The sequence below is a fragment of the Myotis daubentonii genome, chromosome 6 (assembly GCF_963259705.1).
Source record: "Myotis daubentonii chromosome 6, mMyoDau2.1, whole genome shotgun sequence".
Lineage (NCBI taxonomy): Eukaryota > Metazoa > Chordata > Mammalia > Chiroptera > Vespertilionidae > Myotis > Myotis daubentonii.
The window spans coordinates 31,252,157-31,276,298 of NC_081845.1; the positions used below are offsets into that span (position 1 = coordinate 31,252,157).

A 24,142-nucleotide genomic window follows, 5' to 3' on the forward strand; every position below is an offset into this window, starting at 1 on the left:
AGGATACTAGCAAATAGATAATGGCAGTGCAGTGCGATGAATAATGGGGAAAGGTATGATTTAAAAAATGGAGACATAGATAAGCATGACTCATTGGCTTGGGATGATCTAGGGGGGAAAAAAATAGGTGACATCAGAATTGGGTCCTCACCAATTAACTAAAGTTTACAAGGCAAGTAAGTTGGGGAGGGCATTCTAGGCAAAGGAAAAAACATATGTAAAGGCTCAAAGACATAAAATGACATAAAATGTTGCAACCTGAAAGGGGATGGAGAAGTGATGATGAAGAAAATACGGTTCAAATAAACTATTTGGAAAAGAGTCCTAGCTATTGAAGAAATACCACAAAATGAAGTAAATAAGAAATCACTATAGTGCCCTAACCTGTTTGGCTCAGTGGATAGGGCATCAGCCTGCGGACTCAAGGGTCCCAGGTTCGATTCCGGTCGGGGGCATGTGCCTTGGTTGCGGGCACATCCCCAGTGGGGAGTGTGCAGGAGGCAGCTGACCGATGTTTCTCTCTGATCGGTGTTTCTGGCTCTCTCTGTCTCTCCCGTCCTCTCTGTAAAAAAAAAAAAAAAAAAATCAATAAAATATATTAAAAAAAAAGAAGAAATCACTAAAGTGAAAAATCACAATAAACTTGTTTGAGTATGAATTATCACAATTATTTTCCTTCCTCCCACTCCCTCTGACGTTGGGCCCTGTTGCAGTAAGTAAAGCTATTGGAATGCAAGTCTCCTCTTATCCACTTTATGGTTATTCTGATAGTTTACAGTGCCTATCAGCCTCATTCTGTTAAGCTCATTTAATTATACTTATTGTTGTTCAAGTTGGAGCATATGCACACCTTGATTGGCGTATATACCCCCAGTGACATGAGAGGCACAATTATTTGCAAAGAAATGTAACATTTTTCACATTGATTCTAATCAACAACTTTCCAAAGTCAACCCCTTAAAACAAACACAGTGGAAAAGAATTTGCTTAAAATGCAGGTGTCCCCCACTTTTTGAAGATCCATGTTACCTTACTTCACTTTTATGGATGACTCCATCAGTATTGTGTCTGCTAACAAAAGAAATCTGAAGCTTTTTGCTTTTATGAAAAATGGTGAAAAGCAATCATAGCATTCAGCATTTGTTGTGCAGCATCTGTTACAGAGGCAGTAGCAGCCCGAGCAGAGAGTGGCCACCCAGCTCCTTTCTGGGGAACACACTCAGCCTCTCAGCATCAAGCCCCATCGCTCTGACCCGAGTCTGTGAGCATCTGTGCTTCATCTCCGTTTATTCGTACATTCATTAACAAGATGTGTCCTAAGGTATCAGAAAGGCCTAAGAGAGTTTGTAAGGGTGTTATGCTTAGTATAAAACTGGGCATAATTGTTTCCATTATTGTGAACAAAATGAAAACACTGTGCGTGCATTGATCTTGCCTGCGTTCACCATTCATACTACTTATCCACAGAGAAAGAGCATCATGAAAGCTGCTGAAGTTACTATCAGTTCTGCTGGTAGCAAAGTGGTCTCTTAGTAGGCATCCAGTAATGGGTAAAATGTAGTCTGTTGCTTAAGTGGATTGATGGATGTTCAAAGTGTGGTATTCCATTAGGTTATACTTAAGGAGAGATTGGTTAACCTTTTTAATAAGTGAAACTACACTGTACAAATATTATTTCTACTTTCATAGGCTGTGTTTATTACATCATACTTATTTTAGGTTTTATAGGTTATGTGGCATGTTATCATAGGTTACTTTTTGGGTCTGGGAATGCTGAAAATGTTTTTCATATAAATTAATGGTAATTACTTTTTCTCTCTCCATCATTTCAGCTTGTGAAAGTTTCATAGGAAGGTACGCTGAACTGTTGGATGGTGGTGGTGGTGGTGGTAGGGGGGAGGAGGGTACTGTAATTTCCTCTTTCCCAAAGTCATGAAAGTACAGTTAATTGTTAATGAAAGCATTCCTCAAGTAATAGACTATTTGTGGTCATGTGTATTTTACTGAGAGCTATGGGAAGAACCATGTAAGGTGAATCTCTGTCTAAACCATCTCCTTCTCTGGAAATTGCCCATTTGTCCATGTATCTAATGTAATTACCAGATACATAGGAGGAGGAGGAGGAGAGGCAGGAGGGAGAAAGGGGAAAGGAAAGAAGTAGTCATTAATTCTTGTGTAACCTTAGGCACGTCACAGCCTTCCAGAACCAAACCTACACAGTGCAGGGCATGGATGCTCAATAAGTACCCGCTGAACGAACACCCTGACAAAGTCAGCTTCAATTTCTCCAAATACAAAATGCGAAACTAAATGGCCATTAAAGTCCCTACCAACCCCAAGATTCACATGTTTTTCCCACAAGACAATACAAAAGAATACAAAATATATACAGTAATTGAATTTATTAACTTAGTCTTATCTAACACATCATTGTATTTGTTCTTTAAAAGGAAAACAAAGTATAAAACTATAAAAATAATCCTGAAAATTATTTATAAATTTTTTCAAAGCATGATATTAAATACGGACCTTTAAATTGACATGTGCCACAAGGAATCATAAAAAAATGTAAAAGGTGAAAAATGAACGTTGACATTGAAGCCAATTACTGTCACAGTTGTACAATTCAGTGGCATTTAGAAAATTCACAATGTTGTGCAATCCACATTATCTGGTTCTAGCATATTTTCATCACCACAAGGAAACCAGTACCCATTAACAGTCGCTTCCCCAGCTCCTAGCAACCATTAATCTGATTTGTCTCCATGGACTTGCCCATTCTGGATATGTATTTCATATAAATGGAATCATACAATATGTGGCCTTTTGTCTCTAGCTTTTCACTTAATACTTTTTTCAAGAAAAACCATATCCATTCACATTTAAGAAGAAAACACTTATTAATGTAAATTATCAAAAAGAGATATAATGACCTCTGAGGTAAGTAAAGGAGTCAGTGCAATTACCTTTCAGAATGCAATTCAAGTGTTCAGGATTGGTGCTTAAACACTGATCAAATGAACAATACAGTTTTAACATTTTAAATGCAACATAAAAATCTTTAGAATTCATGTCCACCAAATTATTAATCATTCAAAGCAATTCATGTCATAGTTTTCATCACAAAACTATTGGAATGTAGGGAATCAATGCCATTCTCCACTTTACTTCAAATCTCTAATACAGGTAACAATTTTTAAATGTTATCAATTGATATGAAGCCATCCATTTGACATAATATTCACTGGATAGTTCTACTCTTGAGCGGATGCAGTGCCCATGATGGCTTCCATTTCTATGGTTTGGTTTCTTTTAATCAAAAAATACAGTTAAACCTGAATACTTCAATTTTTCCATACTACAAATTTTTGAGCTGAGATACTTTAAAAGAAGTTGAGTTACTTAATAAAATGTAAACGTAATGACAAAAATTACTAATCACAGGCTGATTAGCAAAACTAGGTTTTTTGATCACCTGGCAAGAAAATTCAAGTTATGGGATGAAAAGCAATAATATAAATTTATGGGGGGGGGGGGAGGATTTCAATGAAAAAAGCATCTAGAGAATAGCAAAGGGCAGGGTCTCCTTTTTTCAACTTCAATCTTTTGAGCAATAACAAATTATTGCTACTGTTCTTATATTAGACCACTGAATAATAATAATGTAACAGTTAAAGTTACTCTTTGACTGGTATAGAAATCTAACTAGTCAGCCCTTCTGCCAAGGAATGAACCAACACATATAAACCTATTTATCTGTTTAAGGATATTGTCTTGAGAAAATTCTAAATTTATATTAGAAAAAGGTAAAAAATTAAACCTGATTTATCTGCTTTTACTGGGAAAAAATAATTTGACCTGATGATTTTGCCAATCTTAAATAATTCAACAGAAATGTTGTTTTATTACTTTCAAACACATACACCATTACCACCACTAGAACTAGCTATGCATTGAAGAACCATCTCCTATTTGCATGCAAATGGACTAATAATGACTTGGGGGTGCTTGAGATTTTATTGGTGTTAGTGAAAAAAGAAACATATTTCCCTTGTTTTTCAGTTTGCTTTAGAAATGCTTTTCTTCATAGTAAAGAATACTCACTTCAGTCCAGCAAGTCAAAAATATTTTAAAAATATATAATAGATTCATATCAATGAGTTTCTACTGTATTTCTATAAAGCATTTTAAAACTCATCCTTTTAACCTATTTCTTTGTAGTTCATTAAATTAATGAAAAGTCACTTCCCACATAATACACTGGAACATCAAACATTCTGAATAAAAAATGTCAGTTTTGAAACATTCTAAGATTTAGAAAAAAGCACCTCAAGATGTATCTCCATTTTAATACATCTCAAGATGTATTAAAATCTACTTGGCCAATTTATGGAGATTATACATGCAAATAAATATACATATAAACAATGAATTTATAGAATGTTACTACTTACTCACAGGTGCAATAAAATACTTGAAACAATTTCAGCAAAAGACACTAGTTTTTGCAAAGGATTTTCAGAGCAACATACCTTACTTAGTTTCTACTTTTCTTTTTGGTATTACCCAAAACTCTTTCTGAACACTTATTAGGAATCAAACATTCTAGGCAACGATATTTTCCAAAGTAATTTCCTTATATCTAAATGTCCTTTCTCTTTCTGTATTTGTAAAGTAGAAAAATGAACCATGCCGGGGCACATTTCTCTCAAAATACCGCCACGCTCAATACCTAAACTTGGAGAGCCGCAGTTTTCTACCCATATATTGGAAACTTAAAGAACATCTTTTTGAACTTACTTTGATCCTTTAAATCAAAGTAATTCCACGGAAGGCGACTTTAGAAAGAAACCATTCTTCTTTCCTTATTTAGAAAGTTAAAAAAAAAAAATAGAAAGTTTACTCCTTTAGAGTTGGCCTCTATTTCTACATATGTTTTTGTTTGAAATCAGATTTAGATCAAATCCTAAGGAAACCCATATTGAATTATTTTAACACAATGGACAAGTCACTGATGAGTTGATTTTGTTTAAAGGCATAACTAATATTCTCTTCCTAGGCCTCATGAGCATGTTAAGTAACATTACTTAGAACAGTATTTAGCTGATCAGCCAAACACATATCCAAGAAAGTCTTTCCATCAAAAGCTTAGTCCAGCCTTTTGAAAGAATGAGGGCCAGTTTGCTTTCCTTCTGCTGCAGTTCTAAACACCCACCTCTGCAGGACCCAGTCATATCACCTTCTAATGTGGTGTCATGCATGAAACACACACATTTTTTATGTTTGTATAACTACTCCTTAGACATTTTTAAAAATTAATAAACCCCATTCTTAAGTTGAGATGCAAAACTTAAATGTGTTTTGCTCCTAAATGCCAAACAATACATTCAAACCACCAGAGGTAAAAATCTGTTATCAATATAGTAATAAAACTACCCTGTCTTCAAAGGATATGAAAGTTTTATTGACCCCATTATCTTCAATGTTACTATGATCCCAATACCCAATGTTAAGGGATAGCAAACAGCAACAATATTGATGGGGTATGTATGCAACACATGGTCAAAGACCAAAAAAGATTTTATGCTATTGATAAACCAACAATTCAACCTTTAAAATCCTTCATTGATAGGGTTGAAAGGATTCCTACAAATATTTTTGTAGGATTTAATCCAGTATTTATCTACTTCTACACTCTTTACTAATCCTAGAAATCTAATACATTCACATCACTCTGTAACCACTAAACAAGAGAAAAATTGATAACTAGGCTAAATGTAAGTGCTAATGAACTGTAAGTTGCATTACAATTTACCTTGAACAGAACACTAGTAATAGTAAATTTAAAATATTAAATACTTTTAAAAAATATGTCCAAAAACCATGGTACCCAATGTATTTTCTCACATGGTTATAATATTAACACAACTATATCATTTAACTTAACCATTAACTCATAATTTTGGATTACACATGTATGTACATACACACATTTACCCACTCCAGTAACACATCAAGAGAACAGCTGGCATGTTCCAGTCTTTCCTCTAAGTTCTCATACTTTACTGTGAATCATAATCACGTGAAGGTCTTTTGTTAAAACAGATTGCTGGCTCCAATCCCAGAGTTTATGGAGGAGGGAGGGAGGGAGGGAGGGAGGGGAGAGGGGAGGAGGGAGGGAAGGAACTAAAATAACAGGCAGTTCTGAGGAAGGAGACAGCAGATAAAAGTGAATTCAGATTATTTCCCTCCATCCTACACTTGCCACTTTATCTTGATGGTTAGCAAAGACTAACAAAGACTTCTCAAATGACAATTCACTTGGATGTCATACAAATCTTTTCATGCTTACAAGGCTAGATAAATTGTGCCCATTACAAGTTTTAGAAAAATAATAATGCCAGAAACTTTTCAGCCTTTCAATACCCCATAGGTGGGACTACTTTCAAGAAGACACTGAGGGGGCACAGAAAGCTGATAAACTTTCCATATTAAAAAAGAAGTTTAATGCTCACCAGTAAAACATGGGTGAGTAATAATCAACAAGGAGTTCCTGTAACATGCAGAAACATACTCTACAGAAACAGTATGACTGTGTTTGGAATTTGTTAAACAAGTATTAAGTTTTATTTAAATAAAAGTTTTCCTTTTTAAGTTACTGAGCCACATAGGGAAAATATTAATTTTATTAGAATTTGAACAAATGTTGCACAAAGAACACATTTTAACAAAACAGTATGGTGGCATAACAAACAAAAAAGAAAACAGCCAATGATGTGTAAAAGAACTAAACGGTGGAAAAATGTTAAATATCTCATGATCCAGTATGGAAACAAGAAGTCTAAACTTAAAACCCAAGGATTTTAAAAAGCACAACCATAAAACAAAAACTTAATGTTTGTGCTATCCTAACCAGACACATTCTTCAACAAAACTTTAAAAGGCAGAGTTATATTATTTGATATCTTATTTCTGACGTTTTCACAGAAATAGAGACTGGTTATGTCCTTCAATCTCAGTTGAAAAAGAAAGTGTAAGCACTGAGAAATAAGTATTCCACTAATTAAAATGACAGGAGAGGTGAAACAATTGATTAGACTTTAGTGCTATATCTTTCAACAACAATAAGGTCTTGATTCAACCAAAACAAGTTTTAAACAGTTTAGAATTCTTTTCTAATGCCCAAGGAATGCCTCTGCCCAGCCTGATTGCCATATATGGGAATCAAGAACGTAGTAACAATAGAGCACTCTCAGGGACAAGTGTAGGAAGAAAAGATACAATAGAGTTTTGATATTTTATAACAAGGTAACTTGTCACCATTTCAGACTACCAAATGCCAGAAGTTACTTAAAAAAATTATTTAAATACATGTCCCCATCTTTGCAATTTGTTTCTAAATACTGATACATTCATTTTTTAAACTGACCACATCAGGTTAATAATAGTATTAATAAATTGGAAAGCTATAATAAAATAGTTCAAGAATAGGTCCTTGAATATTTTTCTGTTGTACCTTGATCTTTACACAAAGATGCAGTTCTTACTTTTTTGATAGAGAAGGCTATAGGAGATTAAACTGGAACTGTTTTAAGGAGATTGTCAACCACAACAGGTTTCTGCATTTCAAGATTGTCATCTTACAAAGGTACCAAATTTCACATTTTTAAATGTCTTAAAGCAACAGAGTTGTGATTTTATTTAAACATCAAAAAGCAAAAATTTTAAATACTTATCAAAAAAGGGAAGCCCTTTGCATTCTGAATGCTTGAAATTTATTTACACAATATGCCCAATTCAAACTTAAAATGAGGTATATTTTCTTCTCTACTAGTATCAACTACCTAGCAAATAATACCATGAACAGCTTCAAATTAAAATAAATTCGCAGGCTTTTTATTTGTTTTGCTTTAACCTGTCATATAATATGTTGCCAGTCTTTAGATGTGGCATCTAACAAAAAGAAAGTTGTGTATGAACCACTCTATGAAGGAGAGCTGTAAATACATACAGTGAATACATCTTTGTGAATTATTTTTAAAATGTAATAAATGGCATTACCAAATAGTCATAATTTTAAATATTATATAAGTATATATTAGAGACCATCTGCATGTCAACAACTGTATAAAGGGAGCACTAGAATATAAAATCTTTAGGAGGATCTTATGTCAATGTTTAAGCAACTGAATTTTTCACCTGAAAAACCTATGTGCAAAAATGTGAATCAAAATTTTGCTTTTGAATGTATGGGTTGCAACCCACAAAAACATGAGGAAATATGTTTGGTCAGGATCTTATTAGTTTAAGAAGCAAAAAAGTTAAGAACCAAAATTTGCACACCATTAAAAATACTAATTCTGAAAATTATGTAGCAAAAAATTAGTTCACCCTGTCCAGCAAGTTCCAAAAGTTTCACACATTTCAAACATTAAGGCAACTTTTTTCCAACTAAACAGTACTTTATAAAAATATATGTCACTTCAAAACATTATATACACAGTGACAATAAATTTAGCTAGTTGTAATCTTTAATACATTAATAAAGTGTCACATATTACAAAGAAATTATACTAGGTGCTTGCATGTATGTGCAAGTGGAGTTACAGTTTTTAAAGTACAGGTTTTAAAACTGAGCGCAGTGAACGTCCTTCTTTCGTGAGTTCTCGTGTCACACACATGCATGGCAATGGGATGGCTTCCTCCCGTTTCTCTACAATATTGTAACTGCACTTCTTCAAGTGGTCAGCCATGCTTAGGATGTCAGCAAATTTCCATTCATTAACAGAACAAAATGCAGTACTGAATCGCCACACCTAAAAGAAAATTCTGCTTCAGATTTAAACAAGTCAACTGTCAAGTATTGAAACACACTTCTTGCTCTAATTGTATGCATTACTATTAGAGAAATATGCAGTATAACGTTTCAAGTAGGAACAAAATTGAAAAGTAGTAAATCCATTTGGATACAAATCTGTTAATCAAATATTTATAAGACAAGTTGCTTCTATGACATTATGACTTCAATAAATAAGAGGATAACCAAAAAGAAAATAAAAGACAAAAACCAATATTAAAAATCACATCTGCCCTGGCTGATTTGGCTCAGTGGATAGAGTGTTGGCCTGTGGCCTGAAGGGTTACGGGTTGATTCTGGTAAAGGGCATATACCTTGGTTGCAGACTCAACCCCTGGGCCCAGGTTGGGGTGCATGTAGAAGGCAACCAATCAATGTGTCTCTCTCATATCAATGTTTCTCTCTCTGTCTCTCCCCCTCCCTTCCATTCTCTCTAAAACCAATGGGAAAATATCCTCAGGTGAGGATTAACTTAAAATCTATATATCACATCCAACATGGCTTATTAAGCAAATTTTAAAAAATCATAACCTCATGAATTCAGAACTACACTATTCGTTAATTCTATCTAGTTGGCTATATAGAGCTATCCATAGTCTGGAGAAATAGACAACACACTTTTTTATCCAGGTTTTTTACCCATCCCCATTATGCTTATATGAAGCACACTGAAAAATACTATAGAATACTGTGTCAAGGTACCTTATCTTTTCACTCTTTTTAAGTATGAACAGTACTTGGTAATGTTAAATACAGGTACTTCAATTTATTCAAAATGTTTCTGAAAATTTATATAGGAAGAAATTCTGTAAAATGAATCTTATTTTGCTCTTTATCATTGTAAAATGCTCACCTGCTACCCCTGTGTCTGATGGTAGTAAAAAAAAAGGGGGGGGGCTACTTCCTTCCCCTTTGGCCACTCAGCAGCTCCAAGCCCTGAAGCACTGTCATCATATTAGTCTAGCAATGAGTGTTGTGGCCCCCTTGCATCTTCTCAAGTAAAAAAAACAACTACCTGAACATGGGTAATAAACATATATGGAGCAGGACAGACCTGGGTATAAGCATGAATGGGACTAGACAAGGCCCAAACAGTCTAGCTAAGCTCATCTGTAAGCAATGTCTAGTTAGAGAACACAGAATAAATGGTAAAACAGCAGACACTCTAAGAAAGTAGCAATAGATTTGAGGGAAGCCCTCAGAACTCAGTAGAGCTCAGGAAAGAATGATAATGACTTCTGGAGTGGCCAGATGCCTTCAAAATTCTGTGTAAACAGAATTACTTTTTTAGTTGACAATAGAAGTTACCAATGTTCAGCACACAAGGTACTTACTTGCTATACTCCTGAGGGATGTATCATTTACCCTAGATGGAGTTATTTACCTGGAGTCAGTGGTTTAGACCAGCAGTCGCCAATCGGTGGTCCGCAGACCACCCACTGGTGGTCCATGAGGTCCGGAAAGTTGGTGACTGCTGGTTTAGACTCTAGAGCAGGGGTGGGGAACGTCCAGCTCACAGGCCGTGTAGGGCCCACGAAATCATTTGGTCTGACCCTGTCAAGGCATTAGGGGTGAGTTAATTAAATGTTTGGCCAAATATAGCAGGCTAATTCTTAAGTTCATAATTTTGTATGGCCTGCGAATGATGTTATAAATGTTCAAATGACCCTTGGCAGAAAAAAGGTTCCCCACCCCTGCTCTAGAGAGTAACTACCAATAGGCATTCTAGATTACAGTTACCCATACTCATGAAACTATGGGAAGAATTAGGAGTTTTTGTTAAGCTTCAGCAGAACGCTAAAGTTAGCCTCCTTATTTCCACATAGCTGGAGTCTGGTGAAACAAACTCAGGAAAAAATGGATGGTTCCCACCTCCTGATGACAAAGTTTCTTAGTAGTGGGCCAATTTTTCAATCAAGTATTTCTCAAGTACTTCGTGCCAGCTATATGGCTGGTGCAATGCTAGGTAGTAGAATATGTTGGTTCCTAGAGAGCCTCACTTCTCAAGGAACTTACAGTCTAATGAAAGAAACAGACAATTTATTAGTGAATTTCAAAACAGCATGGTGAGTGCTTTAGTAGGGATATATATAAAGGAGGGGTATTTAGTGGGACACCACAAGGACACAGAGCAGAACATTCCTGAGTGGGGTTCTAAAAGGCTTAATTTGAGGAAGCTAAGATCTGAAGAGTAAGCAGGATATAGCATGGATATGAAGATCACAAGCTTCAGAGATAGGTTCCCTAGGTCTGAATCCATAGATTAGCTGGACAAGTTACTGAACCTCTCTAAACCTCAATTTCTTCTTCCATAAAATAGGGACAGTAGATTAAATAAACTAACAAAAGTAAAATGTTTATTAGCCCACTGTCCAGCATATTCCAAGTGCTCAAAGGCCTTAGGCAAGAAAGAAAACATCAGGCAACTGCAAGTAAATCAACATGACTGAAACGGAGAGTAATAAGAGGAAGCTGAAGAGGTGAGTAAGTACAAGATTATAAAAAATTTTAAATGTTTCATTAAGGAGTCTCTGTCCCAGGGCAATGGATAAACATTTAAAAAGTTTTTAAGCACTGCAGCTTAAAAACTGTATTTAAGACGACAATGTTTTGCCCTAACCAGTTTGGCTCAATGGATAGAGCGTCAGCCTGCAGACTGAAGGGTCCCAGGTTCGATTCCAGTCAAGGGCATTGTACCTTGGTTGCAGGCACATACCCAGTGGGGAGTGTGCAGGAGGCAGCTGATCGATGTTTCTCTCTCATCGATGTTTCTAACTCTCTATCCCTATCCCTTCCTCTCTGTAAAAAAAATCAATTAAATAAATAAACAAACAAATAAATAAATACGATGTTTGTCCCTCTAGTTCAGGGGTGGGCAAACTTTTTGACTCGAGGGCCACAATGGGTTCTTAAACTGGACCGGAGGGCCGGAACAAAAGCATGGATGGAGTGTTTGTGTGAACTAATATAAATTCAAAGTAAACATCACTACATAAAAGGGTACGGTCTTTTTTTTTTTTTAGTTTTATTCATTTAAAACGGGCCGGATCCCGCGGGCCATATTTTGCCCACGGCTGGTCTAGTTCTTCTGCAAAGAATATGCTAAAGAGAGACACAAATGGAATCAGGAACCCAGTTAGGAGGAGGCTATTGCAGTACTCCAGGAGAGAACTAAAGGTGTGACTGAACTAGGGAAATGGTCATGGAAACAGTAAAACAAACCTGGTAAGTCTGAGAAGGAAGATGCTGTAGCAATATGTGATTACTGGGATATGAAAATAAAGAGGGAAAATGGGAGTCAACCTTAACTTTCAAATTCCTTCTCTAGGCAATTTGATAGAAGATAATGCCACTTTAAGAGATTAAGAGAAAAAGAGAAGTGGATTAAGTTGGACATGCTGAGTTTGATGAAGCTGTGAAATAATCAAGTGGAGATGTCCAGTAAACAGCTGTATATAATAATGGTCTGGTGGAGTTGAAATAAGACAATGGCCAGGACATAGATGTGTGAGTAGTAAATAATGGCAATTTAAACTCCAAGAGTAGGTAGATTTTCTGCAGGAATAGAACTACAGAAAATATTTCACCTCATTGGTCAAAACCAGTGGGCAAGGAAAAAAAGAAGCCAGGAGGCCATATCAGAGTTCCATGCCAAATGGGAGAAAGACAACAAATCATCTGGAAAATGAAAAAAAATATACACACACACACACACACACACACATATATATATATATGTAGCAAGTATTAAAAGTATAAAGTTTCTGCCTTAGGAGAACACAGAAGTAGAAGTAGAATTCAGAAAACTGGAGCAATGAGTGAAAGTAAGAGAAAACCTAAAGATTGTAAAAACAAAGTAGCCAAACCCCAATGTGAAATTTATCAAATTTTTCTCCACTTTATAAAATGCAAGGTTCCATAAAAAGAAGTTCTGAAATGAAAACACCTACAACGATATCTATAATACCTGCTAGTTTCTATTGGATTGTGCCTCCAAAAGAAGCTGGTGTGCTCCAGTGGTTGAGCGTCAACCTATGAACCAGGAGGTCATGGTTCAATTCCCAGTCAGGGCACATGACCAGGTTGCAGGCTTGATCTCCAGTCGGGGGCTGCAGGAGGCAGCTGATCAATGATTCTCTCCCATCATTGATGTTTCTCTCTCTCTCTCCCTCTCCCTTCCTCTCTTAAATCAATAAAAACGTATTAAAAAAAAAAAAAAAAGCTGGGCAAAAATAGGTGTCACAGGAGAAAAATGGTGGAGCCAGGATTTATTCCTGGGTCTACCTAAATCCCAGCTCAAGCTTCCAATATGCAGCACTCCCTTTTACTGTACTAAACCCAGAGTCCCACCACAAACATCAAATTCTACTGCCCCTACTCTTATCTCACCTTAATACATAACCACATCCATCCATTTATGTCGACCTGCCCTCAAATACTGAATTGATCACTTAACTAGTAACTTTTTTCTCATCTCTCCCTATTTAAGTTCTACCTGAAACAAGCAAATCCTAAGAAAGAAACTGCTAAGAATGGAAAGAAAATGCCAATTGTAAGCAGTAAAAAACCTCCTTCTTGCTTCCCCCATTGTCCTATGGTGAAAATGTTTCAGATGGAGTCCAAATTAGAAGGTGGTTAACATGGCCACAAATGGAGTTGTTACAAAAGAACTAAATGTATACAAAACTGCTTGATTAAAGAAACAGAAGTGGCCTCTGCCATATAAGATTAGAATCTAGTTCTCGGACGTCTGCAGTAAATATTGATTATGACAATTCTAGCTATCTGTCACATTGAGTTAAGGTTTAAGAATGATCTATATCAAACATTTTTTATTAATTCAACAACGTTAAGTGCCTAGTATATGTCAAATAAGGAGATAATACAATTAAAATTAAACTGACCTTTTCTTTTATCTGCCATGATGAATTTCCTTCTGGATACTTCCTTTTTCCCCACTGCAGTATGACCATTCCACGAGACTGAAGCAGGCTGCCACACACATCCCTCATTAACTTGGATACACATGAAAGCTGGCATAGACTGAAGCCATCGAGAAAGCCTGCAATATGTTGCAGAACCTCAAAAGGAAGACCACTTAGATGGTCATTATGTAATCCCAACACACAGTTTCTAGCAGGCTCTTCCAATACTGTAGATACACATGGCTGAACTCCAAATGACCTCAAATGGCGATCATGTATAATCTTTGCTCCTTGTGTTGATGGACAAAATCTACGCTGAGAATAGGTACAGCCATAATATGCTAAAGGACACCTCTGTTCCATCCAGCCATTGAGTCCAGCATGAATGTCACCATGCACATTCTTAAAATGTGAAGAAAATTCTCTTCTTCTAAATAGCTGTCCACAAACAAATGTAAACATTGAACGCTGCTTGGGTTGGTACCTAGCGACACATTCCAATACTAAATCCAGCCCAAGTGTCTGAAAAGGACTTGGATTTGAAAGCTGTGGGTTGGCATGATCACAAGCTGAAGCTGAAGCTATTTCCCCAACCATTGTATTTGTAGCTAATATTGCAGATGGGAGTGAAAAAGTCTGAGTTCCAAAGTCAATGTGATAAATATCAACCATGCGACTATCAGATATACCCCTTCCACCTGGAGAATCTCCTAGACAAAACAGTAATGCTGCTGTGATTAGATCTATTCCTTGGAGACCCATTGGATCTTCTGCAACTTCCAAATCTGATGTATCTACTGCTTTATCTTCCTTTGGTTTAGACCAACATGAATTGGAAAGAAATTTGAATGAAGGTTGACTGAAAGATAAGACATCCACATTCCTCAGGTCTCCTAAGTCTACTTTTCTCCAACACAATTCTCCTTCATCCTCGTCATCTGGCATGAGGATATGCTGAATTGTGCCGTTAGGCAAAGCATTAGGTGGTATTACTTCCCTAAGTTGTGCTGCTACTGAAAGTGAATTGGAAGTTTCTGAAGTGCCATCTGATGCTACACATTCTCCATTTGTTAAGTTACTTTCTCCAGAATCACCATGTAAATTCTGATTCTGGTCTATGACCTGTGTACATATATTTTCCAAAGGAAGGCCATTACAAAGAGCAGAAGTGTCATAAGAACTGGTATCCAAGTCACATAACAAATCACTTGAACCATTTTGTTCAGGTTGGGCATTCTGATTTGTATCATTATGGTCAATTCCACCTACTGCTCCTATCTCATCCTCATAAACATGGTCTTGGTCTTTCAAGTTCCTATTCTGTAAGCTTTCTCTGGCATTTTGCTCTTCGTTCATTTCATTTGAGGAAGCAGGAAGATTCGTACTTAACATGCCAATGTCTCTTGTGGCGGTGTTCAGGATATCTAAAGCAGCAGCCAAACTTCTGGTTGTTTCTACAGTAGCTTGATAAAGTGCACCATAAGATTCTTCATCAACAGACACCAAACCATTAGCATGTGGTATCTCTGGAACAGTTGATTTAACTGATATTTGTTCTCTAGGCTGTGATACTTTATCAGTTGCTTTTGACATCATGGTGGCTACTTTGAGAGATTCTAAGAGCATCCTTTGGTCTTGAAGGGCCAAGGCCATATCTAATTGTGCCACTTCATCAACATCTCTGCTTAGATTTTCATATGACTTCCGATCTGCATAACTAACTGGCCATCGGTTCCATTCCATCGTACAGCACACCACACTTGCGGGGCATGTTTCTAGATGTTCAGCAACTTTATTTCGAGCCATTGTAAATGGACATCCAAAGCCACTATTTAAGCAAGGCACTCGTTCAAATGGACATAGAAGTCGATGCTCATCAGCTTTGCAAGAATGGAAGACTGCGCCACAAACCAATGGACAACCAATCAAGTCACAGGAAATCCCAGGCTCTGGTCTAGTCATACACCGTCTACTGACACAATTCACACAGTGCGAATGCTGCAGCTCCTCCTCCATAATGGCCAGTCCAGCTCTGGTTGCTAAGATGAAAGAAAAAAATAACTTAGACAAAATAATGGCCAATTTTAAAAATTATTTAATAATGTAAATCAAAGCATAAATCTGGCTTTTATTTTCACCACCACTCATTAAACCTGTGCTACTCAGAGGCTCAGTGCTAAATCCAAAGGGCAGTTTTTTCTAGGCCCCATCTTCCTTGGCCATTATATCATTACTTAGAGGCCTGGTGCATGAAATTCATCCATTGGGAGTGAGGGAGTGGGGTAGAGGGGTCTCTCAGCCTGGCCTGTGCCTTCTTGCAGTCCAAGACCCTTCACTCCTTACCACCCGCCTGCTAGCTGCTCCTTACCGCTCGGCTTGCTGCCCCTTAGTGCTGCCGCGGAGGCAGGAGAGGCTCCCGCCACCGCCGCTGCATTCGCCAGCTGTGAGCCCGGATTCTGGCTGAGCAGCACTCCCCCTGTGGTAGTGCACTGACCACCAGGAGGCAGCTCCTGTGTTAAGCGTCTGGTGGTCGGTGCGCATCATAGCCACCAGTCATTCTGGTCGTTCTGCCATAACAGTCACTTAGGCTTTTATTATATAGATGTTGACTAATTTCTCCTTTTAAGCTATTTTTTCTTAGTTTTCATGATGTCACATTTCCCTGGTTTCCCCCCTACCTCTTAAAAACTCTTCTTCTAAAACACTCCTATTCTTCAGGGACCTATGTAATTTCTTGCTCATTCTTCTATACATTCTCCCCCTGGGTGTTTACAATTTCTCAAAAGCATCAATTGCCACCAATATTCTGAAAACTCATCTATATCTCCTGCCCAGATCCCTCTTCCAAACTTCAAGTCTCTACAGCTAATTACTTATTACACATCTTTACATGTATGTGGCATAGGCAATTCAACTCAACATTTCCCAAGTTGAATTATACAGTTGTAGATAATAATTTTCTGGATGAGATGCTGAATATTAGCCTCTTTTCCTCACTTTAGTGCATAAGCTAGCTCTCTGACATATTTTCACATAAACTCTATTTTGGTTCCAGATGTCTAATGTAAACTACTCCCCAAATTGCTATTTCTTTTTCTCTAGTTCAGGTTTGATTTTCTTCAAACTAAAATAACAAAAATCTACCAATAATTGGTAGAGCTTTTCTTGAGCAAGTAAAAGAATTATGAATTGATATTATGGTGCTTAATGATGCCAGCAGTGGGAGGGAGGCACACATTTATCAACAAAACTGTATTTTCTAAACTGTGTTTAAAAATTAAAAATTATGAGCTAAATATACCACTGAATATTAACTCTATAAATCTTATAGGTAGTGACAGACCTATAACTTAAAAACAGACATGCTAAAAGAGACCTACTAGAAGAAATGAGAGACTAATTGTGAAAAACATTTGTAAATTAAGCAGAAATTCAAAAAGAAACTTTATTAAGAATTAAGGCCAAAAAAAAAAAAATAAGGCAAACTTTGCTAGGGATTAGATTGTGAAAACAGCTGTAGCTTTCTTTTTTGCAACCAGACAAAGTTCATCTCACATGCTGAAGTAAGCTTGACTTACTGAGAGAAAACTAAAAATACAAGCTGTTCCAAAAGTGACCACTGCTCTCAGAACTTGTAGGAACACTTTATGTTATGTACAAATCACATGACCACACCCGACAGAACACATCTCAAAAAAGTCACTTAATTCAAAGTGTTTAAAATAGCAACTGTTACAAACAACTGAGTTAAATGAAAAAGAGCAACTCTGAAAGGCAAATGTAGAAGGCTCTCAAGCTTCAAAATAAATAGCATCTTGCATACTATTCTACTCTGGAAAAAAAAATGTTACAAAATGAAAATAAAAACACCCACAGCAATGAGTCCAAAATATTTATTACTCATTGAAGTGGACTTACAGAGAAGACAAAAAAAAAGGAACACTAATTACATACCTATTTTATCCTTCTTTACATATGTCTTGTCAATTAATGTCACAATCCTTATAACAACCCAAAGGAAACTGAGATTCAGAAAGGCTGACTTGCCCAAGGTCATCTAGGATTTAAATCTATATCTGATCCGTGTATGTGGACAATAACAGATATGGTTACTTATAAAAGGTTTAAGAAGCCCCAGCTGGTTTGGCTCAGTGGATAGAGCATCCACCTGCTGACTGAAGAGATCCCGATTCGATTCCAGTCAAGGGCACATGCCTGGGCTGTGGGCTCGATCCCCAGTAGGGGGCATGCAGGAGGCAGCCGATCAATGATTCTTATCCTTGATGTTTCTCTTTCTCTCTCTCTCTCTCTCTCTCTCTCTCTCTCTCTCTCTCTCTCTCTTTCCCTCCCTCCCTCCCTCTCCCTCTCCCTCCCCTCTCCCTCTCCCTTCCTCTCTGAAATAAATAAAAATATATTTTTTAAAAAGTTTAAGAAAATAAGGCAGCACTTCAGTAACTGGAAATACAATTTTAAGATGTTATTTGAGGAATGGATATTATACAACTTTGCGTGTAGTTTATTCCAACACAATCACCCCTGTGGTCAAGAACTGGGTGAGCCCTGGCCAGTATGGTTCAGTTGGTTGGAGTGTCCTCCCGTACATTGTAAGGTTGTAGGTTTGATCCCCAACTGAATAAGACAGAGATGGTCCTGCCTCCTTTTCCGTCCTTTCTAATTATAATAGCACATACCTTGCTTTGAATATAGGAGTTTTAAATTATTTAACGAATAACTTACATTCATAATGCTCACTATAAGCATATAGAACAATATAAATTTAACAATTCTCAAAATAGTTATATAAAGAAGAAATCAAGTTTAATTCCATTTTACTATTAAATATATTAAGAAATAAGAAAATACAATAGACAATACCCAAATAATGTTCTGGGTATATAAACCTCAGCTTCAGAACTTAAAACTTTCAGATCCAAGCTCTTTCTAATCAAGATCACTATTATCAAATAAATATGCCTCACATTCCTCATAAATCCTGTGAAACGGCTTTAAAAACATCCATCCCTGATTTATCAGTTGAACAGTGACACAGCAGGCCCAAGAGAACAAGTTGCTAAAATTGAGGCTTCAAGTTCAAGAGGAGCATAATTTAAAACTCCTCAATATTAAGTTTTGAAAGAACACCCTAAAAAAATATTTTTTAAAATATATTTTTGAGATGCATATTATAATCTACACTAGAGGCCCGGTGCACGAAAAATGTTGTGTACTGGGGGGGGGGGGGGGCGGGGGCGGGGTGTCCCTCAGCCTGGCCTGCACCCTCTCGCAATCCAGGACCCCTCGGGGGATGTCCACCTGCTGGCTTAGGTCCATTCCCCAGGATGATTGGGCCTAAGCTGGTAGTCAGACATCCCTCCGGCAGCCTGGGAGCCCTCGGAAATCCTTAGCACTGCGGAGGAGGCAGGAGAGGCTCCCGCCTCCACCGCTGCACTCGTAGCTGTCAGCCCGGCTTCTGGCTGAGCGGAGCACTCTCTGTGGGAGTGCACTGACCACCAGGGGGCAGCTCCTGCGTTGAGTGTCTTCCCCCTGGTTGTCAGTGCGCATCATAGCAACCAGCCGTTCCGCTGTTAGGGTCAATTTGCATATTAGCCTTTTATTATATAGGATTTTACACAAGAGGAAATCAAAGCTTAAATAAAACACTTAAAGGCTCTTATTTTATATATTTTTGTTGTTGTTGATTTCAGAGAGGAAGGGAGAGGGAGAGATAGAAACATCAATGATGAGAGAGAATCATTGGTTGGCTGCCTCCTGCACGTTCCCACCTTCCCCCCCACCCTCCAGGGGATCAAGCCTGCAACCTGGGTATGACCCCTGAATGGGGACCTCCTGGTTCATAGGCTGATACTCAACTACTGAACCACCCTGACCAGGCTTAAAAAAGAATCTTAACATTTCCAAATAGCTGGAAAAGTTTCATTAGGCCAGAAAATATATGTAAATGATTAAATGCCTTACAGTAATTTCAATTTTCTCTAACAGAAATTCTTGGCCAACTCATACTCTGTGGCTGACAAGCAATCCATAAAATAGTTTTAAGACATGGCATTTTCCCATATGATGAAGTTAGGCCTTGTCATTCAAAGCTATTTCTAGACTTAAAGATATGGCTCTCAAAACAAATTGTTTATTTTTCAGAACTCATTAAAATATGTAAGGTGATTTTTAAAAAAGCAATATAAAATTGCAAATTAGCAAAATTTTAAAATATGCTAAGTCAAGTCACCTAAATTACTCACACAGCTTGTTGCCTCAGGCTATTCCTAATGCCTGCTTCTGACTCGAAGACACACACACACACACACACCTCTCCCTTAACTGCTGCCTCAAATCTGTATGTCTCAGCTTAAATGTTACTTTTCCACATAGACAAGGTATGAATCCCATATTACATTACATGCTCGTCCCACATTGTATTTTTCCTTGGTAACACTAGTCACAACTCTAAGTAAATCATTATCCTGTTTAATATCTATCTCCACAAGAAAATTTTTAAGCTCCATGAAGGCAGCAGGCCCATCTCTGCCTCATTCAACTCTTGTGTTCCCTGTGTTCAATACTGTGCCTCACTTACCTAAAAACAACAACAGCAAAGAATTATAATACAAGAAATAACCAAATGGATTCCAAAACATAATGAGATTCTTGATTTCATGGAAACTACATACTTCCTTTGTAGATCTAGTATACTAATTGTACCAGCGCTAGAATGTCATTAGTTATCACTTTTATTGAGCACCTAGGTCATATGTCCCAGGCATTATACTGTATATGAAGTAAATTATACAACCAAAAAGCAAACCAAAGGGAAAAGTAAATAAAAAAAATTAATTCCAATCTTCCACTGTTTTAAAATCTTAAAAAATAATAGTAATAAAAGGCACAGAAGGAAACATTTACCTGTATACTGTTCCACTATTTTAATTCCCTAACCCAGTGGTCGGCAAACTGCGGCTTGCGAGCCACATGCGGCTCTTTGGCCCCTTGAGTGTGGCTCTTCCACAAGATACCACGTGCGGGCATGCATGTACAGTGCGATTGAAACTTCGTGGTCCATGCGCAGAAGTCGGTATTTTGTGGAAGAGCCACACTCAAGGGGCCAAAGAGCCGCAGTTTGCCAACCACTGCCCTAACCAGTGGTTGGCAAACTCATTAGTCAACAGAGCCAAATATCAACAGTACAACGATTGAAATTTCTTTTGAGAGCCAAATTTTTTTAACTTAAACTATATAGGTAGATACATTGTTAATAACTTAATTAGGGTACTCCTAAGGCTTAGGAAGAGCCACACTCAAGGGGCCAAAGAGCCGCATGTGGCTCGCAAGCCGCAGTTTGCCAACCCCGGCCCTAACCAAATCCTGCAGTCTGGTTACTGGTTACTGAATATAAGACATCAGGTGGAAAAAGAAAAGCAGAGGTGGAGGTGTCTGCACACGTGAAGATGCTGAGTTGATTTAGGGTGAGGAAAAGAAGCTCAAAAAAGGAAGTGGTATCAGTTGCTTAATACTACAATTAATATGGGAGTAGATGGAAAATAATTCTACTTAAACAGTAGAGTTGCTTGCAATCAGTTATGAGCTCCTCCAGAGTAAGTCTGACCCTTCTTGTACAAAGTACTATTGCACAGTAATAAAAACACTTGCTGACTTATTTGTAATCAGGAGCACTCAGTTTTAAAGACTACAATCAATCAATAACCTCAGTGGAACAGCTATTTCACTGGTTTAAGTAGACAAGATTGAAAATACGTTATCATTAAACTCATGACTCAAAGCACAAGCTCTCCTGATGAGTCCAAAATGGCTAAATGGGTTACACTGTATACATTCTTTTATTAAATTTTGGTTCTGACTTCTTTTTATTTATAAAAAGATGATCTAATTGTATGGAATTTTTTTCAAGCTTTAGCTTTCCAATTATGATATAATCAAAACATACATCTTTCATTTCTAAATATGGTCATGAGTAGCTTATTCCAAAGTGAAAGTTCTAATTACTTGCCATGTTCTTCACTAAATAAGAAAATGAAATTATTAAAGACTTACATCAGAAATTAAAATATTAATAAATATTTAATATTGAGACAAGAACCTATTTGAGTTGACACTCAGATAAAAATAATCCACCCAAGTGGTAGAACTCAGCTAATGACAATGGGCAGCATGGCAGAGGGGAATGGGCTTACAAGGAATTTCAGCTTTGTGACCTTGAGGCCATTACTACTGTGAAAACACCCTAGAACTCTACAAAGGTTGGGCACTATTTTGTATGTGTCCAGAAAACAGAGGTACTTCACTTTACACACCATTTATATACACAAAGCTTTATGTATAAATAAAGGTTATTAAAAACAATCCTATGAGGAACTATCTAATGCTAACATTACCCACTCTTTAAAAAACACACACACACACACCCCTTTTGTAAAAGATTTTCACAGAATGAGTTTTAATTCATGCATGCTTATCTGTGTTAAGCTACCTACAAGGTAAAAACCTCGACTCCAAGGCCAATCTCACCTGCTTTATCAAACTGAATTTGAAATTGAATAATGTTTTATATAGCCTCTTGACTGAAGACTTTAACTTCAAAGAATTCTATGAATACGAATGTACTAACTCCCTTTAATGAAACAGGCAATCACAGAAACTCAGTTAAAAAATGACATCAAAACCATACAAATTAGCATAGGACTTATCCCATTAAAAGTCACATTTTAGTAACATATCAAAATAGTAAACACACATTACCGATGCCTATTTTAGTGACCTTAAAGTACCTTGGAACATGGAGAAATATTGTATTGAAATTAAATACCCAGTACACTTGGAATGCATGAAAGTTTGCCTATAGTGGAAACTTCAGTTCTCTATAAACACTCACAAAACTCCACCCACTAACATTTCCAGAATCACACAAAAAAGCTATGTCACCGCAGTCAAGTACCAAGATAAAAATAAATTGGCAACTTAAAAAAAGTTAGCAAAACACCATGTTATCCCCAAACTAATAAGAAACAGTGACTAAGCATAAAGAACAGTGATTCAGCGATAATCGCATACAGAAAAATCAAACCCTGAGAAAAATCCTAAACGTATATTTTATCCTACCTAATCTTTTCCTTGGGCCGCGTCAACAGCTGGGTCTGCTTTGGAAAACCTTGACAAGTAGGAGCGAACGCCAAACCTGTAAATATAATTTGCTAGGTCTCTGAAAGACATAACACAGGACTGAAAGGTGGCAAACAAAAACTGAAGTTCAGAAAGTTTGGGGGTTTTGTACTTAAAGACTTTTAAGTTCATCTACCATGGTATCAGAATGCCCATAAATAACTTCATCTTGGATCTGAGCCCATCAAGCAATTCTGGAATAAAAGGTCAGTTCCTTCCCAAGCATCGCTTATCTGCGACTTATGAAATGGCTCAGAAAGAAAAAACGAGGGAGGCAGAGGGGAGCGGAGCAGGAGAACCACGGTAAACAACACATGGCTCTGCCAGTCTCCATTCTCCCGATCCACACCCTGAGAACAAGCCCGGAGGAGAGCGCTCCGAACCCAACCTGCGGCTGCACGGGACGGGCCGCGGACAACTTGGAAAGGGTCGTACCCGTCAGCCCCAGACACTCAGTCAGCTTCCCTTTAATAAGGACTCGGGCTAGGACTCAGCGCGTCTCACTTCCATGAATGGAAAAGTTACCAACTTCACTCATCCCGCGGAGACAGTGGAAGATGCCTCCCAGCCTCACGTTAACCCGTTTGTTGCCCCAAAGAACTCGGGTTTCTAAACGGCCAAAGGAAAGGGACCTGGGTTTTCGCGGTTCCTGGGGTTTCCCAAGTTTCCTTCACACCCTTTCCAACCCATCAACGCGCACGGCAGGGTGACTCGAGGGTCGGTCCTCGGGGTCGGGGTCGCCATTTGCAGCCCGTCTCCGCGGCCGGCCGGGCAGCAGGACCCGCGCGGACCCCACGCGCGGACGCCCACTCGGCGCCGGTACAGCGCCGGGACCGACGGGGCAGGGCCGGCGGGGCCGCGTTCACTCCGCCCCAGGCCGGGCCGCCTCCGACCTGGCCGCGGCCTCCCACGGCCGGCCGCCGCCTCCATCCCCGGCGCAGCCCGCGCCGCCCGTCTCCCTGGGGCCTCCTGACACTCACCGGCCGGCGCGGCCGCTCCGTGGCCCGGGCGCTGGCTGCCGAGGCCGCCGTGCCGGCTGCTCCTCGCTGTCCCGAACCCGCTCCGCGCCCCACAGCCCCGGGCCGTCCGCCTCCTCCAGCCCCTCTCGGCCCGGCCCGGCAACCACCTTCTCTCTTCTCTTCTTCTTCTCCTCCACTCCTCCTCCTCCTCC

The 24,142-nt window shown here is 38.3% G+C and overlaps 1 protein-coding gene across 4 annotated transcripts; it reads right to left on the reverse strand.

Moving 5' to 3' along the window:
* Window positions 1-2,383: 2,383 nt before the first annotated feature.
* Window positions 2,384-24,142, reverse strand: FBXO30 (F-box protein 30). Of its 4 annotated transcripts, none has more exons than XM_059700597.1 (4): window positions 23,952-24,142; window positions 22,912-22,987; window positions 13,762-15,821; window positions 2,384-8,816 (listed from the first exon to the last, which is right to left on the reverse strand). In XM_059700597.1, the coding sequence occupies exons 3-4, from the start codon at window positions 15,796-15,798 to the stop codon at window positions 8,613-8,615; spliced, it is 2,241 nt and encodes a 746-aa protein (XP_059556580.1). In that variant the 5' UTR covers window positions 15,799-15,821; window positions 22,912-22,987; window positions 23,952-24,142; the 3' UTR covers window positions 2,384-8,612. The 4 variants fall into 4 exon arrangements, with proteins under 4 accessions (XP_059556580.1, XP_059556582.1, XP_059556581.1 ...); XM_059700599.1 differs by having other exon boundaries at window positions 22,900-22,987; XM_059700598.1 differs by having other exon boundaries at window positions 22,912-23,011.

Excerpts from the sequence above, each read along its gene's own strand:
- FBXO30 (XM_059700596.1), bottom strand. The coding sequence starts at position 15,798 with ATGGAGGAGGAGCTGCAGCATTCGCACTGTGTGAATTGTGTCAGTAGA. Across the intron at positions 8,817-13,761 it reads CATGGCAGATAAAAGAAAAG|GTGTGGCGATTCAGTACTGC; the intron begins GTCAGTTTAATT and ends ATTTTCTTTTAG.